We start from the raw sequence: 17,416 nt of genomic DNA, 5'->3' as shown, positions 1-17,416 counted from the left end.
TTAACAGTGGCAATTCAAGTGGAGGGGCAACCAAAGGGAAAAGACCTAGAAGATGCTATTATTTAAAAAAATAACAAATGTTATAAAGTAAAAACATATGTAGTTATTAAAGATAAATGTGTGCAAGATAGACCAAAAAAATGGCTATATTCACACTTAAGTGTTAAGCATACCATAAAAAGTAATATTCACACAAAAACAATAAAGATACGGCCCTCTAAAGTCTAAATATAAATGCATTCAATCTAAACAAGTAAAACGGTAAGTCAATGTAATCTAAATGTAAAGACATAAAAACCATATATCAATATTATCTTGGTTACCAAAAAGTATTCTGTTCGACTCGAGTTAAAATAAGAGTAATATGGGGTAGAAAAATTACCCAATCTGCTGAACCTAGAAAACTGATACAAATATTCAAAATGAAGATACTTACTTCATTATTCTTGCACTCTGAAAAGAGGAATAGATGCACAACAATGTCTTAAGTAAAAGCAGTCAAGAAAGCAACCAAAAGTCAGAAGCAAAGATGACACTTGAAAGCTAAAAGTTGAACGCGGATGAAATCAATACAGAAATCACATAGAAAATTGCGGTCCATTATTTTAGCAACATAACGACTTGGGTTATGTTTTTAAGTTTAATGGGTCAAATAAAAAGCACCTTGAATACAGCAAGGCGCAAAAAACGCCTGAACCAGAAAAATAATCGCGAGAAATAACCTGCCAGAACCGGCCAAAACTACTTTCAAACGGTCTGAACCTGACAAAAACAGTCTAAAACAGGTGTAAAAATGTGCCTTACTTATATTGGGTATGCGGTTTTTGTGCGCCTTGAGCCTATGTGACAAGCTCAGCACCTTGAGAGTTGAGCCTTCAACTACCTAGATTTCAACATGTCCCAAGACACTCATTTTGTCCCAAAACCATTTTGATCCGTTACCCAAATGGCCCATTTTGCAACCTCTAGTGCTTGACAGAAAATTGCAACGAACAAGCCACTTTATTTGAAAGAGTAAATTACAAAACTCGTCCATTATGTTGACACCAAATTGCAAAGTGTGTCCTTTGTCTTCAAAAAGTACAAAAAACATACTTGATGTTTGCAAACCCTTGCATGTTATGTCCTTTAGTCCTAACTCAGTTATTTTTCATGGTTAAATCTGACCAAGTGGACCCCACATAAGGGTATTTTGGTCATTTTAGCCTTTATGTGGGGTCCACTTATTCAGATTTAACCATGAAAAATAACTAAGTTAGGGTCAAAGGACGTAACATGCAATGGTTTGCAAACATCAAGTATGTTTTTTGTACTTTTTGGAGATAAAGGACACACTTTGCAATCTGGTGTCAACATAAATAAAGGACGATTTTTTATAATTTACTCTATTAAACAAGAAAAGGACAAAATGTTAAAAATACGAATAGTATAAAAAGCCATAGAATCAATGGGCAAAGGTGAACAACAACAATTATCTACAGATTATAAGTCCTTGATTAAAAAAAGTAATAATACAGAGAGAGAGAGACGTTGCTTGCTCCTTCGTGTTTTCGATTTGAGAAAAATATACATAATCAGTTAAATTACATACAGAAAAATCTTTTAGTCGAGCTTAATAAAGTTATCCTAACAAATAAGACCTTGAGTATAATGATAAATGGTTACAAAAATAACGATACTAATGACGAAAGCATAAAAATAAGAATAGTTGATATAACTGTAGGACCACTCCATAAAGAACAAATATCAATCATGGCATCTTGAAGATACAGAAAGAACATGCATGTGTGATTCAAAATCAAGAAAAGAACAAAAAATTGTAATAATGACAAATTAAATCCACCTCCAAACCAAAAGCATATCATTAACACTATAGCAAACTTAAATGAAAAACAAAAGAAAAACTCAATGAAATATCCCGGAATAAAAGTAGATATAAAATAAAGTAACATAAACAATAAAATGTCATCAACTCCATACAATAAAATATAGAAGTATGTCCAAAATAACTATAAGAAAATTAGCAAAAAATGAAAACTTGACCCAAGAAAGACGTTTGAAATACCAAAGATAACTCCAAGCAACTGTCAACTGACAAAATAGAAATGTCATTAACACATATTCTTCGATTCTGAGTGAAAACTAACCTCAATGGCAGCTGCAATTCATCTGCAAACACAAAACTCAACATGTAAAAACGAACGATACTCAACCTTCAAAAGATTGTAGTAGTGTAACATCTGAACTTGAAAGGTAAAACTAAAGAAAAAGAACAATAAAAAACTAACAAAAATAGAAAGTTCACAGCTTGCTAGAAAGCAAGATAGCCTTGGTCACTTGGTTACTATAGGTTGTAATTCAAGTATGCATATAGTGCTTTCTTCAAGGTCTACCTATAAGTATCATTTCCCTATGCCCAGTTGGTTTTTATTAAAAGCCTACGTGGAAATTTCAACCCGTTTATTTAAGGATCGGTCAATTTCAGTTCGTTTGGTCTCTAATATTAATGAACAGAGTGAATTGAATATATCAAAAGCTGTCCTCATTGTATATATAATGCACCCAATCCCCTACCTTGCTTTTAAAAAAAACATTTTCTTAATCAAATCTAACATTATTAGACTAGTTATATAATTATCATATATAGAAGGCATCCAAGTGTAATACTGTTCTTATATATAGAGCCCTGTCTAACCCTATCTATAATGCATACAGTCTCTTAGCTAATTTGCTTAAGAAAAACAAATTTATCTATTAATTAAGAAGAAAGCTAGTTGAATATCAAGGATTTGGATCGAAAATGCATAAATGGTCAAATAAAATAGGTTAACATTTCTCTGTGGACCTAAAGGTGTGTATTATCCATTTTAACTTTAAATTACACCTTGCAACGGGAAATAACACGACGACAAGATACTCACAAAACAAGAATATGCTCGCAATATTGCACTCATATAAATAAAACATAGGCAAAAATAGTCTATCAGATCATACCATAAACGATAACCACTAAACGAGCCACCAGCACCTTGAGACCTGGAACCAGAAGCCGACCCCAGAGCCGGGGGCGTAGCAGGCCCCCCTTTCTTCTTAGGGTAGGCACTCTGTAATCCCCCGCCTGGTAGCACCGGAGAAACACCCCTGCCGTACTCCCCTAACAACGACGCATTGCCAACACCAACGTTCAACCCACCCGACGCACCACCATAGTAACTCCCCAACCCACCCGGTGCACCACCAACACCACCCACTTGCCCCAAAACCCCTGAAGCATAAAACGGATTCGCCGCAAACAACCCTCCATACATAGGATTCAATCCCAGCTGAGCCTGATTCAACAACGCAAGATTCTGACCCGAAGCAACCGCAGCCATCATCTGCGTGTTCGCTGGTTGAACAACCGGCACCGGACCTGAAACCGCAGCCTTCGCAACACCCTTATTCTTCCCCTCACTAGCCGCTTTCTGGCAATGCAACTGGTGCCCTTCAAACACCTTATACGGCTCCTCTAACGCCTTCCTAAACCCCTCCACATTCTTATACACAAACAAAGCAAACCCCCTACTCTTCCCCGTCAAACTATCGAACCCCAACGGTCCGGTCTCAATCTCCCCAAACTTTGAAAAAAACACCCGTAACCGCTCGGGATCGACATCCGGTTTCACATTACTGACATAAATCTTCCTATTAGAATTATCAGTTGACCCAGAACCAGAATTAACCGGTCCTAACGACGCTAACTGACACGACGCCGTTCGATTATTAATCTTCTTCCTGGGCTCCTTCAACGCCTTCAGGGCCCCTTTTCGTGACCTAAATTGAACAAAACCGAAACCTTTTGCTTTACCTGTAACACGATCAATAACAACGTTACAATCTTCAATTTCACCGTAGGGTTTGAAGGTTTGAGTTAGGGTTTCTTTAGTGGTGTCCCATCCGAGGCCGTAGACGAAGATTTTGCGGTGGGATACGTCAGTATCGGCGGCGTGACGTATGCGGGTGTAGAGGGTAGGGTTTGATAGGGCGGCGTTGACGATGAAGTCGATTAGTTGGTCTTTGGTGTAGGGTTGGATGAGTTTTTGGATTTGGTCTGGTGAGGGGTTGTTGTCGTCGGAGTCAGAATCGGAAGATGTGATGGGTGGTTTTTGTGATGGTGGTTTCTTTTTGGGGGTTTTGGTGATTTTTTTCTTGGTGGTGGTGGTGGTGGTTTCTGGTTTTTTGGCTGGTTTTTGCTTCTTGGAGGATGCTGCTTTCACCATTGTTGGTTGTGGAGAGTTGGGTGGGAAGACCGCTTCACACGTATGGGATTGGGAGTACGGAATGGGAAAAAGGGTATAGAAGTGTCGGCTTCATACTAGTTCATAGAGCGTACTTCATAGGTGTTTAATGAGTACCAGACTACCAGGATTAAAGGGTTCAAGACAAATCTACTAGTGATGTCAACTCAAACCACCACACAGCACGTATAGTTCTATACCTAGTAATCCTATACGTGACGTACAAATCTATACGTGGCGTGTTGCGATATCACACAAAGTAATGTCACTCGGTAAACATTGTAGACCTCGTACTGTATATGCGACGCAAACTTAAAGCTCAAGATCCACCATTCATCTTGACTTTAATTATTAAATACTCATTATACTAGTCATAAGTATAATATTATTTAAAAATTTTCCAACAACGTATAGGGATTTGACAGACAAGACTCACACCCAGTTGTCTGTCCTTGTTGGTAGTTACCTCGTGGCTCGTACCTTACGGCCCGTATAGGGTATACGAGGCTTATTGATTCAAATTCAAGTTTACTGGCCGGTATGATTTGACAAGATGTAAAATTCCGTCATATTGTTATACATACACCGATCATTCATTTTCTTCGTTCACCGATTGTTAGTTTTCTCTCGATATACACTCAAGGGTTTGGTTTTTTGATAGATCAAAATCAAGGTTTATCACATATGATTGTGTTAAGTCAATGTTATTGGTTAGCGATGTCGTTTTGGGAGAACAACGTTTTTGGCGAATGTTCAAATGAGTCATAGGTTCCAGAAAGCAATCTGCTATAGTATTCATACACTTAGGTGCTGTTTGTTTTTTAAGAGGTAAAATGTCTACAGTCTGCGGACCACATCTGCAGACATCTTTTGAAAAAGAGGTGGACCAAACGTCTGCAGTCTGCAAGAAGAAGACTGTTTGTTTTTTAACATATGTAGACTTCTAAAATAAACTAAATTGGTGGTGGTGTACGGACGGTGGTGGTGGTGGTGATGAATGGTGGTGGGTAGTGGACGATAGTGGTGGTGGACGGTGGTGGTTGTGGACATGGACGGTGGTGGTGGGTGGTGGCCGGTGGTGGTGGACGGTGATGGTTGTAGATGGTGGTGGTGGGTGGTGGACGGTGGTGGTGTGTGGTGGACGGTGGTGGTTGTGGACATGGACGGTGGTGGTGGGTGGTGGCCGGTGGTGGTGGACGGTGATGGTTGTAGACGGTGGTGGTGGGTGGTGGACGGTGGTGGTGGGTGGTGGACGATGGTGGTGGTGGACGGTGATGGTGGTAGACGGTGGTGGTGGACGGTGATGGTGGTAGACGATGGTGGTGGGTGGTGGTCGGTGGTGGCGGGTGGTGGCCGGTGGTGGTGGGTGGTAGACGGTGGTGGCGAGTGGTGGCCGATGGTGGCGGGTGGTGGCTAATGGTGGTGGTGGACGGTGATGGTGGTAGACGGTGGTGGCCGGTGGTGGTGGGTGGTGGCCGGTGGTAGCAAGTGGTGGCCATGGAATTTAACCCTCTGCAGACCTTAGAAGATCTTAGAAGTGGTTGGACCAAGTCTGTACCAAGAAGACCTCACGCAGATCTTTTTTAATGAAACGTCTTCGGGAAAGCAAACAGTCTGCCTGTGGCAATGTCTGCGCGTGGTCTGCACAACGCAGACAGAAGAGCCCGCGCAGACCTTTTATGAAAAAACAAACAACACCTTAATTGTTGTTTTGTTTACAACATACTTACAATATTGTTGTTTTATAAGGGGTCTGGCGTTAATCTTCTTACAGACAGGGTTGCGAAGTTTAAATCAGGACGAGGAGGTTGTGTCTGGTGCTTGTTCTCATCACTAGACAGGGTTGCCGAACCTAAATGAGGCAAAACATGTCTTTATTTATTACTGGCTAGGTTTACCGAAGTCCAACTATTACGTTGTTTCACGAGTTCGTCTTTGACGATAAACTATCTTATCTAGCACAACCCAATAATGAGTTCGTCTTTGGGGGTCAACGTTCGTACTCGAAACAAAGCAATCCAGAGTATGCCTACGGGTCCAACCTTCTTACGTTGAACCAATCAATCTGGCATACGATGTGACACTCTAGGTTTTTCCGAACGAACACCTTGTAATATTTTGTGTATATATATGATATTAAATGAAAACGTGATCCTTTATGCATTTATGTGTCGTATGTATTATATATATATATATATGTATGAGAACCGAAACCACGACCCGAGACCATGACTCGCAACCGGGCGGTTGCGAGTGGGCCACTCGGTCTCGAGTGGGCCTTTGAGCCGAAACCGGTTTGGGCCGAAACCCCAAGCCCAACCCGAAACCCCCTTAGTCTTGTTGACACTTGGTATATAATCCCCCACTTTCCTTCATTTCCTTCATTTGGCACAACACACCAACACATACACTCCTTATTTCTCTCTCAACTAGAACACCCCAAAACAACAAACCATCCTCTCCTTCTCTTCTCGGTTCAAGCTTGGATCCCGGACAAGAAACTCGGACAAGTTCATCACCACTCATTCGGACACTTCATCTCCTCGGCTTCTTCCTTTCATTCGGCTCATTCTTCTCCTTCTCAACCGGTTAGTCATCATTATGTGCATAGGACTTATGTTGTGAGAGTGTTTGGTTAGAAACATTATGCATGATTCTAGGGCGATTTGTGAAGAAAACTATATGTGAAAACCATTTATGTGTGAATGCTTGTGACATGTTTAAAATGACTAGAAAAAGGTAGATCAAGAATGATTATGGCTAACCATACTATGCTTCTTTGTTTCTTGCAAGAATGATGATGTTTAACATAAGATTTTCGGCTATATAATGTATGTTTTCTTGTTTAGCATCATGATCTTGTCAAAATATGTGATTTTCGGTTCATAAATATGTGTTTATGTTGGCATGAAAACCCTAGAAAACTATGAACATAAGAAGAACTTGTTTGAATGTTGGTTTGAAGATTTAAAATGGCAAAGTTTGATCCATATTTTATTAAAGGCAGATTAGGAAAAGTGTTTGTAGAAATCTTATTGGTAGTTTCCTAATCTGGGTCTGATTTCATATGTACAAATTGGACTGTCTTTTCTGCATCATCACGTGTGTATGAAAGTGACAGATTACGACTCGCAACGACGGCGTTACGACTCGAAACCACACGGTTGCGACTCGCAACCAAAGCATGACAAGTCGAAACCACGAGATTGCGACTCGAGACCACGCCGTTGCGACTCGCAACCAAAACGTGACAACTCGAGACCACGGTTGCGACTCGCAACCATAACACGACAAGCCGAAACCACCTGGTTGCGACTCGAGACCAGCTGGTTGCGAGTGGGCTGTTCATTTTGGTTATTGGGCCATTCTGTGTTAACTTGGGCTATCTGTTAAATGAACTATGTGTTGCTGTGTTCAGTTTGACTGTGTTACTGTTAGGGCCGGCCCAATAATCCCATGACTATTACTTGTATGCATGTTATGTGCCTATATATGTTCTTACGTGATTGCTTGCACACCGAACCTGACCTATACCGGTAACCATGTTAGGACGTGGTGACCAACGTGATTGACAAGTAACCTAAACCTACCGAGCAACCCAAGGTGAGTTCACAACTTAAAAGCATGCGTCCCGGTGGTTTGGGACACGAGACTAACAACCCTATCCCCTGGTGAAAGGGGATACTATTCACATACCTTCCCTAGTTATTGGGAACAAAACTTACTTTTCCTTCCCGGGTATTGGGAAACCTTTTGGTTAATTACTGTTTATACGGATTGCAACTAACGGCACTAAACGAAACTCTATCACTCAAGTCCCTACTACAAATACCGATTAGTCGCCGGGTTCAGGCGAACGGGTTATTAGTTGATAGCGCTATTTAGGTGTTTACCAGCCTCACACCGTGCCCTGGTTTGGGACGGTCGTGAACTAATGTACTCAGAAATCCGTCAATGATGATAGAACATTGACATCGGGGCATCCTGCGGATACGCAACGGTTACCTAGTGTTCGGTATTGGAAAAACAGTTTAGTCGCTAACTTTTGGGGTAGCTCCCCATGGCATGTATAAACGGATAAATTAACCGGTGAAACAAAGTTTTTGGTAATTAAAACTGGACAACTAGTGAACTCACTCAGCATTATTGTTGACCCCTTACTGCATGCTTTGCAGGTAACCAGTGACGAAGGAGCTTGCAGCTTGGGAACGTGTAGTGTCTGTTCACCCTTGTGTTGGGTGTTACCTTATTTTGAATCATGAACTTTGTTTTAAACTACCTTACCTATGCTTCCGCTACTTATTACTGTTTTGAACTTAAGACTTTAAACTCTGAACTTAATATTTGCTAAGCTTATGAATAGTAAGTATTACTTTTGTTATCAACTTAAGTATTCGGTATAATTGGTGGCTGGATCCTGGTCAGTCACGCCCTCGAAGCGGGTGTTATCCGCAGGTGGAATTTGGGGGTGTGACAGATTGGTATCAGAGCCATTGGTTATAGTGAACTTGGTTTTAAAAAGGGGGAAATCTTTTTGGAGAAAACCAGACTATAACCCGTGACTCGCGACGACACTACACTCCAAGTGCAAGGCTCGACACATTTGACCTCATAGCTCGGACCAGTGTTTACTTGTCTGCTTTATGTTTCCTGTATGCTATACGTACTAGTGTGCCTAAACTAGATAGATACACCTCCCTCACCTATCTCATTCTCGCTACACTACGGCATCACACTCATACTGTGTTTTCTGGTTATGAAGACAATGAGTGGACGCGGAAGAGGAAACATTAACATGACACAGGCTCAGTTCACTAACCTACTCAACACAGTGGCTGCAGCTTTCGCAGCTCACCCTATAGGTAAGCTCGTTGTTTTAGGATGTTTAGATCCTACCGCCACATCGACTTTTCGCCTCTAAACCTATGCGTTTCGCTTCTCACCCTATAGGTCAGCATGCACCTGCGCAACCACCAGTGTGTACTTTCAAAACTTTCATGGATTGCAAGCCTCTCCCTTTCAACGGCACTGAGGGTGCCATAGGTCTTCTGCATTGGATTGAGAAAATTGAAGCTGTCTTTGCTGTTTGTGAATGTCCCCCTGCAAATTGGGTGAAATTTGCTACTGCTACGCTTGAAGGAAGCGCACTTTCTTGGTGGAAGGCGCAAATTCAGATGTTTGGATTGGAAACTGCAAATGCTACGGCATGGGAGGATTTCAAGGATATGATTAAGGATGAATACTGTCACCGGGATGACATCCACAAGCTTGAGAATGAGTACTATGAACTCAAGATGGTTGGGTCGGAAATTGAAACATACACCAAGCTGTCAAATGACTATGCCGCTCTTTGCCCAAACATGTCACGACCAATGTACCGAAGGATCGAACTGTATATCAAAGGTTTGGCTCCAGAGATTCGAAGCCATGTCACTTCAGCCAACCACACTACCATTCAGCCGATTGTTCGACTTGCTCACAAACTCACTGATCAGGCTGTAGAGGAGGGCAGGCTGCCCAAAAGGATCAGTGCTACTGTCGGAACTTCTAGTGACAACAAGCGTAAGTGGGAAGGAAGTCAGGGCAAGGATGCTAACCCCACTCAGGCCCCAGCACAACAAAGGAAAACCGAAAACAACAAAGGCACCCAGCAACAGGGTGGCTACCGGGGAAGCTACCCTAAGTGCAACAAGTGTAACAAGCACCACAATGGGGCATGTAACAAGGGCCAGTGTCAGCGATGCCACAAGATGGGGCACGACGCCAAGGATTGTCGAAGTCAGTTCCCAGCTAGACAGAATCAGCAACAACCCCAACAGCAACAGCAGCAGGGAAACAACCGGGCATGTTTTAAGTGTGGAGCTGAGGGACACTTTAAGAGGGATTGCCCTGAACTGAATCAGAATCGCAACAATAATCAGGGAGCTGGGAACAACAATCAGAACAACAATGCTGGGAATGGTGCTAGAGGAAGAGCTTTCGTGATTGGAGCTGGTGAAGCAAGGAATGACCCCAATGTCGTGACGGGTAAGTTCCTACTCGATGGTCGTTATGTTTCTGTGTTATTTGATTCCGGTGCCGATGCTAGTTATGTATCCCTACGTATTAGTAAGAAGCTTAAGCGTCCGCTTTCGTTACTAAGTTCTCCTCATATCGTCGAGTTAGCTAATGGTAGAAACATCGAGGCCTCACACGTTGTCAAGGGTTGCAAACTAGAGTTGTCTGGTCAGACATTTAGTATCGATCTTTTCCCTGTTACTCTCGGAAGCTTCGACGTCGTTATTGGTATGGATTGGTTATCCAAGCAACGCGCTGAGATCCTCTGTCAAGAGAAAGCAGTTCGTATTCCTCGCCGTTCTGGCAAACCCCTCATTATACAAGGTGGCAAAAGTGGAGAAATCTCCGGCGTTATTTCTTTCTTGAAAGCCCAGAAGTGTTTACGAAAAGGGCACACCGCTATCTTAGCACTTGTTACCAACACGCAGGAAAAGGAAAAGAGGATTGAAGACTTTCCAGTAGTGCGTGACTACCCCGAGGTATTTCCTGAGGAACTACCTGGACTCCCTCCCCATCGTCAGGTCGAATTCCAAATCGAGCTAGCTCCCGGAGCAGCGCCTATAGCTCGTGCACCTTATCGACTAGCCCCCGCAGAATTGAAGGAACTCTCGACGCAACTACAATAACTTTTGGATAAAGGATTTATCCGTCCTAGTTCATCACCCTGGGGAGCACCGGTACTCTTTGTTAAGAAGAAGGATGGCACGTTCCGAATGTGTATTGACTATCGTGAGCTGAACAAGGTTACCATCAAGAATCGTTACCCTCTCCCTCGAATCGACGACCTATTCGATCAGTTGCAAGGATCGAGCTACTATTCCAAGATTGACCTGCGATCAGGCTACCATCAGTTAAGGGTCCGTAGTGAAGATATTTCCAAGACTGCATTCAGAACTCGTTATGGTCATTATGAATTCCTCGTTATGCCCTTTGGAATGACCAACGCCCCTGCAGTGTTCATGGATCTCATGAACCGAGTATGCAAACCCTACCTCGACAAATTTGTGATCGTGTTTATAGACGACATCTTGATCTACTCGAAAAGTCAGGAAGAGCATGAACAGCACCTACGCCTTATCCTCGAACTCCTTCGCAATGAGCAACTGTATGCCAAGTTCTCGAAATGCGACTTCTGGCTTCGAGAAGTCCATTTCCTTGGGCACGTGGTTAACAAGGATGGAATCCACGTCGACCCAGCTAAGATCGACTCTATAAAGAATTGGCCTACCCCTAAGACTCCGACTGAAGTCCGCCAATTCTTGGGACTGGCGGGATACTATCGAAGATTTATCATGGGATTTTCAAAGATCGCTCAGCCTCTCACGGCTCTTACTCAGAAGGGTATGGTTTATAAGTGGGGTGAAGCTCAGGAAACCGCGTTTCAGAAACTAAAGGATAACCTCTGCAGTGCTCCTATCCTCTCGTTGCCTGAAGGCACTGACGACTTCGTAGTTTATTGCGATGCATCTATTCATGGGCTCGGTTGCGTGTTAATGCAACGCGAGAAAGTTATTGCCTATGCATCCCGACAACTCAAGACACACGAAAGGAACTACACAACACACGACTTGGAACTAGGAGCGGTGATATTTGCGCTTAAGATATGGAGACATTACCTGTACGGTACCAAGTGCACTATCTACACCGATCACAGGAGTCTCGAGCATATCTTTAAGCAGAAGGAATTAAACATGCGACAACGCCGTTGGGTCGAACTTCTGAATGATTATGAATGCGCCATCAAGTATCATCCGGGCAAGGCCAATGTTGTGGCAGACGCCCTCAGCCGAAAAGACACTATACCAAAGCGCGTGCGAGCATTGCAACTTACCATCCAGTCTAGTCTCCCTACCCAGATTCGAAATGCTCAGGTTGAAGCTCTGAAACCAGAAAACATCAGGGCTGAGTCCCTGCGAGGATCGAGACAGCAACTAGAACAGAAAGAAGACGGCGCCTACTATGTGGCAGGACGCATTTGGGTCCCACTTTACGGGGATTTACGAGAGCTTGTGATGGACGAAGCCCATAAGTCCCGTTATTCAGTACATCCTGGTGCAGATAAGATGTACCACGACTTAAGGACCACATACTGGTGGCCTGGCATGAAAGCCCACATAGCAGCCTACGTTGGCAAATGTTTGACCTGCGCAAGAGTCAAGATCGAGTATCAGAAACCAGCAGGCTTACTCCAGCAACCGGAAATCCCGAAGTGGAAATGGGAGCAAATTTCCATGGATTTTGTTACAGGGCTACCTAGATCCCAACGCGGGAATGATACTATTTGGGTGATAGTAGATCGATTGACTAAGTCTGCACACTTTTTGGCCATTAAGGAAACAGACAAGTTTTCTACCTTAGCAGAAATCTATTTAAAAGAAGTAGTCTCCAGGCACGGGGTGCCAACTTCTATTATTTCCGACCGAGACGCTCGTTTTACTTCCGAATTGTGGCAAGCTATGCACAAATCCTTTGGCTCACGTTTGGACATGAGCACCGCTTACCACCCGCAAACGGATGGGCAGTCTGAACGCACCATCCAAACCCTGGAAGACATGCTTAGAGCATGTGTGATCGATTTTGGCAAGAACTGGGAGAAGCATCTACCGTTAGTGGAATTCTCCTACAACAACAGCTATCACACTAGCATTCAGGCGGCACCTTTTGAGGCATTGTACGGTCGTAAATGCCGATCACCTCTCTGCTGGGCGGAAGTCGGTGATAGTCAACTCACAGGCCCAGAACTAGTAGTAGATACAACAGAAAAGATATCACAGATCAGGCAACGCATGGCGGCAGCTCGTGACCGTCAGAAAAACTACGCTGACAAGCGTAGGAAACCATTAGAATTCCAGGTCGGGGACCGGGTTCTACTTAAAGTCTCACCCTGGAAGGGTGTGGTCCGTTTCGGTAAACGGGGCAAGCTGAATCCACGGTATGTTGGACCATTCGAAATTACCGAGAAAATCGGTAAGGTTGCTTATAGATTAAACCTGCCTGCAGAGCTGAGTGCAGTGCACAACGTATTTCACATATCTAACCTGAAGAAGTGTTTGTCGGATGAAACACTTGTAATTCCTTTTAAGGAACTGACGATTGATGAACAGCTACACTTTACTGAGGAACCGATTGAGATCACGGATCGAGAAATCAAAACCCTCAAACGTAGCCAGATACCCCTTGTGCGAGTTCGTTGGAACTCACGGCGCGGCCCAGAGTTTACCTGGGAGCGGGAGGACCAGATGAAGTCCAAGTATCCCCAGTTATTCCCAAACGAAAACCCCAGCACTGAAGCTACAACCGAATTTCGGGACGAAATTCCAAACTAACGGGGGGATGATGTGACACCCCGTTAAAACACGCTAGCTTGGCAGTGGCTGCTTCAACTTTCGGGACGAAAGTTCTTAAAACTTGGGGATAATGTGACACTCTAGGTTTTTCCGAACGAACACCTTGTAATATTTTGTGTATATATATGATATTAAATGAAAACGTGATCCTTTATGCATTTATGTGTCGTATGTATTATATATATATATATATGTATGAGAACCGAAACCACGACCCGAGACCATGACTCGCAACCGGGCGGTTGCGAGTGGGCCACTCGGTCTCGAGTGGGCCTTTGAGCCGAAACCGGTTTGGGCCGAAACCCCAAGCCCAACCCGAAACCCCCTTAGTCTTGTTGACACTTGGTATATAATCCCCCACTTTCCTTCATTTCCTTCATTTGGCACAACACACCAACACATACACTCCTTATTTCTCTCTCAACTAGAACACCCCAAAACAACAAACCATCCTCTCCTTCTCTTCTCGGTTCAAGCTTGGATCCCGGACAAGAAACTCGGACAAGTTCATCACCACTCATTCGGACACTTCATCTCCTCGGCTTCTTCCTTTCATTCGGCTCATTCTTCTCCTTCTCAACCGGTTAGTCATCATTATGTGCATAGGACTTATGTTGTGAGAGTGTTTGGTTAGAAACATTATGCATGATTCTAGGGCGATTTGTGAAGAAAACTATATGTGAAAACCATTTATGTGTGAATGCTTGTGACATGTTTAAAATGACTAGAAAAAGGTAGATCAAGAATGATTATGGCTAACCATACTATGCTTCTTTGTTTCTTGCAAGAATGATGATGTTTAACATAAGATTTTCGGCTATATAATGTATGTTTTCTTGTTTAGCATCATGATCTTGTCAAAATATGTGATTTTCGGTTCATAAATATGTGTTTATGTTGGCATGAAAACCCTAGAAAACTATGAACATAAGAAGAACTTGTTTGAATGTTGGTTTGAAGATTTAAAATGGCAAAGTTTGATCCATATTTTATTAAAGGCAGATTAGGAAAAGTGTTTGTAGAAATCTTATTGGTAGTTTCCTAATCTGGGTCTGATTTCATATGTACAAATTGGACTGTCTTTTCTGCATCATCACGTGTGTATGAAAGTGACAGATTACGACTCGCAACGACGGCGTTACGACTCGAAACCACACGGTTGCGACTCGCAACCAAAGCATGACAAGTCGAAACCACGAGATTGCGACTCGAGACCACGCCGTTGCGACTCGCAACCAAAACGTGACAACTCGAGACCACGGTTGCGACTCGCAACCATAACACGACAAGCCGAAACCACCTGGTTGCGACTCGAGACCAGCTGGTTGCGAGTGGGCTGTTCATTTTGGTTATTGGGCCATTCTGTGTTAACTTGGGCTATCTGTTAAATGAACTATGTGTTGCTGTGTTCAGTTTGACTGTGTTACTGTTAGGGCCGGCCCAATAATCCCATGACTATTACTTGTATGCATGTTATGTGCCTATATATGTTCTTACGTGATTGCTTGCACACCGAACCTGACCTATACCGGTAACCATGTTAGGACGTGGTGACCAACGTGATTGACAAGTAACCTAAACCTACCGAGCAACCCAAGGTGAGTTCACAACTTAAAAGCATGCGTCCCGGTGGTTTGGGACACGAGACTAACAACCCTATCCCCTGGTGAAAGGGGATACTATTCACATACCTTCCCTAGTTATTGGGAACAAAACTTACTTTTCCTTCCCGGGTATTGGGAAACCTTTTGGTTAATTACTGTTTATACGGATTGCAACTAACGTCACTAAACGAAACTCTATCACTCAAGTCCCTACTACAAATACCGATTAGTCGCCGGGTTCAGGCGAACGGGTTATTAGTTGATAGCGCTATTTAGGTGTTTACCAGCCTCACACCGTGCCCTGGTTTGGGACGGTCGTGAACTAATGTACTCAGAAATCCGTCAATGATGATAGAACATTGACATCGGGGCATCCTGCGGATACGCAACGGTTACCTAGTGTTCGGTATTGGAAAAACAGTTTAGTCGCTAACTTTTGGGGTAGCTCCCCATGGCATGTATAAACGGATAAATTAACCGGTGAAACAAAGTTTTTGGTAATTAAAACTGGACAACTAGTGAACTCACTCAGCATTATTGTTGACCCCTTACTGCATGCTTTGCAGGTAACCAGTGACGAAGGAGCTTGCAGCTTGGGAACGTGTAGTGTCTGTTCACCCTTGTGTTGGGTGTTACCTTATTTTGAATCATGAACTTTGTTTTAAACTACCTTACCTATGCTTCCGCTACTTATTACTGTTTTGAACTTAAGACTTTAAACTCTGAACTTAATATTTGCTAAGCTTATGAATAGTAAGTATTACTTTTGTTATCAACTTAAGTATTCGGTATAATTGGTGGCTGGATCCTGGTCAGTCACGCCCTCGAAGCGGGTGTTATCCGCAGGTGGAATTTGGGGGTGTGACATACGAATACAAGGTTCAATCTATGTACATGGAACAAAACACTCCCTCGGTTGCTACATTATCCCTTTGGTTGTATTCTTGTGCACCTTTGAAACGAAGTCGACTCAGATATGGCCATTGCTTATGCCTTATGCCATCATTTACACAGGAGGGACAATGATGCTATACCAACACTTGATCTTCTCCCAAACAACTTGCACGAATGGAGACGAAACTATAAGATGTTCCGGTTCATGTCCCACATCAAACGAACTCCCCCCATTGACCAATGCTTCTTTTGTTGGGATACGATTTACCGCAACCCTCCAACTGAAGAACTTTACCTTAAGCAGTAACCATTTCAACCAGGAACGAACATAACTTTCTTGTTAAGACCATACATTTTCAATTAACTTTTTCTAATAGATAGAACCAAAAAAATGAGAAAAGTAATATTATAATAAGAGTAAACTGCCATTTTGGTCCCTGTGGTTTGGCCAGTTTTGCCACTTTAGTCCAAATCTCAAACTTATTACATCTGGGTCCCTGTGGTTTGCATTTTGTTGCCATTTTAGTCCAAAATCCAAAAACCCTTATTTTTTACTGTTCCAACATCCCTATTTTATCCTTTAGTGCAGGGGTATTTTGGTCATTTTAATTATTATACAATTATTATAACATATTAAACTGTTATATATATATAACAGGTCATCATCTTCATCCTCATCTGCAGACTACTTCAATTACTCCAGGGACCAAACCACAGGCACCAAAACCACAGGGACCAACCATCACCGCCATCACCGCCACACCGCAGATGACCAACCATCACCGCCATTACCGCCACACCGCAGATGACCAACCATCATCGCCACCACCTCTCTCTCTCTCTCTCTCTCTTTCATCTCTTTCTCATCTGCAGATGACCGCCATCACCGCCACCGCCTACCTTTCACAAACCCTAGAACGAGTTTAGAGAGAGAATGAGAGTGTAAAAGCTAGGGTTTTAGGTTTTAGAGAGAGAAAGATGGGGGAAAGAACGGGGGTCGTTGTGCTCTGAAGAGAGGAGAGAGATGGGAGGCGAAGAGTGGTGGTTGTTCCGGTGGGAGGTGTAAAGAGGTGGAACAGATCTGAAATTGGCGGTGGGAGGTGTAAAGAGGTGGAACAGATCTGTTTTCCGATCTGATTTTGGAACATATCTGAAATATGAACAATCGGAAGAACAGATGCAGAAAATGAGATTGGAAGCGAGGAGGATCAAGAATAGATCGGAAAAGTTACCGGAA

At 43.1% G+C, this 17,416-nt stretch overlaps 1 protein-coding gene across 1 annotated transcript; it reads right to left on the bottom strand.

Annotated features, from left to right (window-relative positions):
• Positions 1 to 1,914: 1,914 nt before the first annotated feature.
• LOC110909348 (UBP1-associated protein 2B) lies at positions 1,915 to 4,395 on the bottom strand. Its single transcript, XM_022154373.2, has 2 exons — positions 2,995 to 4,395; positions 1,915 to 2,169 (listed from the first exon to the last, which is right to left on the bottom strand). Coding segments are annotated over exons 1-2 (1,266 nt in total). The 5' UTR covers positions 4,260 to 4,395; the 3' UTR covers positions 1,915 to 2,168.
• Positions 4,396 to 17,416: the final 13,021 nt, after the last annotated feature.

This window comes from Helianthus annuus, chromosome 14, assembly GCF_002127325.2.
Source record: "Helianthus annuus cultivar XRQ/B chromosome 14, HanXRQr2.0-SUNRISE, whole genome shotgun sequence".
In the NCBI taxonomy this organism is placed as follows: Eukaryota; Viridiplantae; Streptophyta; class Magnoliopsida; order Asterales; family Asteraceae; genus Helianthus; species Helianthus annuus.
Note: the sequence above shows the minus strand (reverse complement) of the source record. Positions and strands in the feature narration are given on the sequence as shown.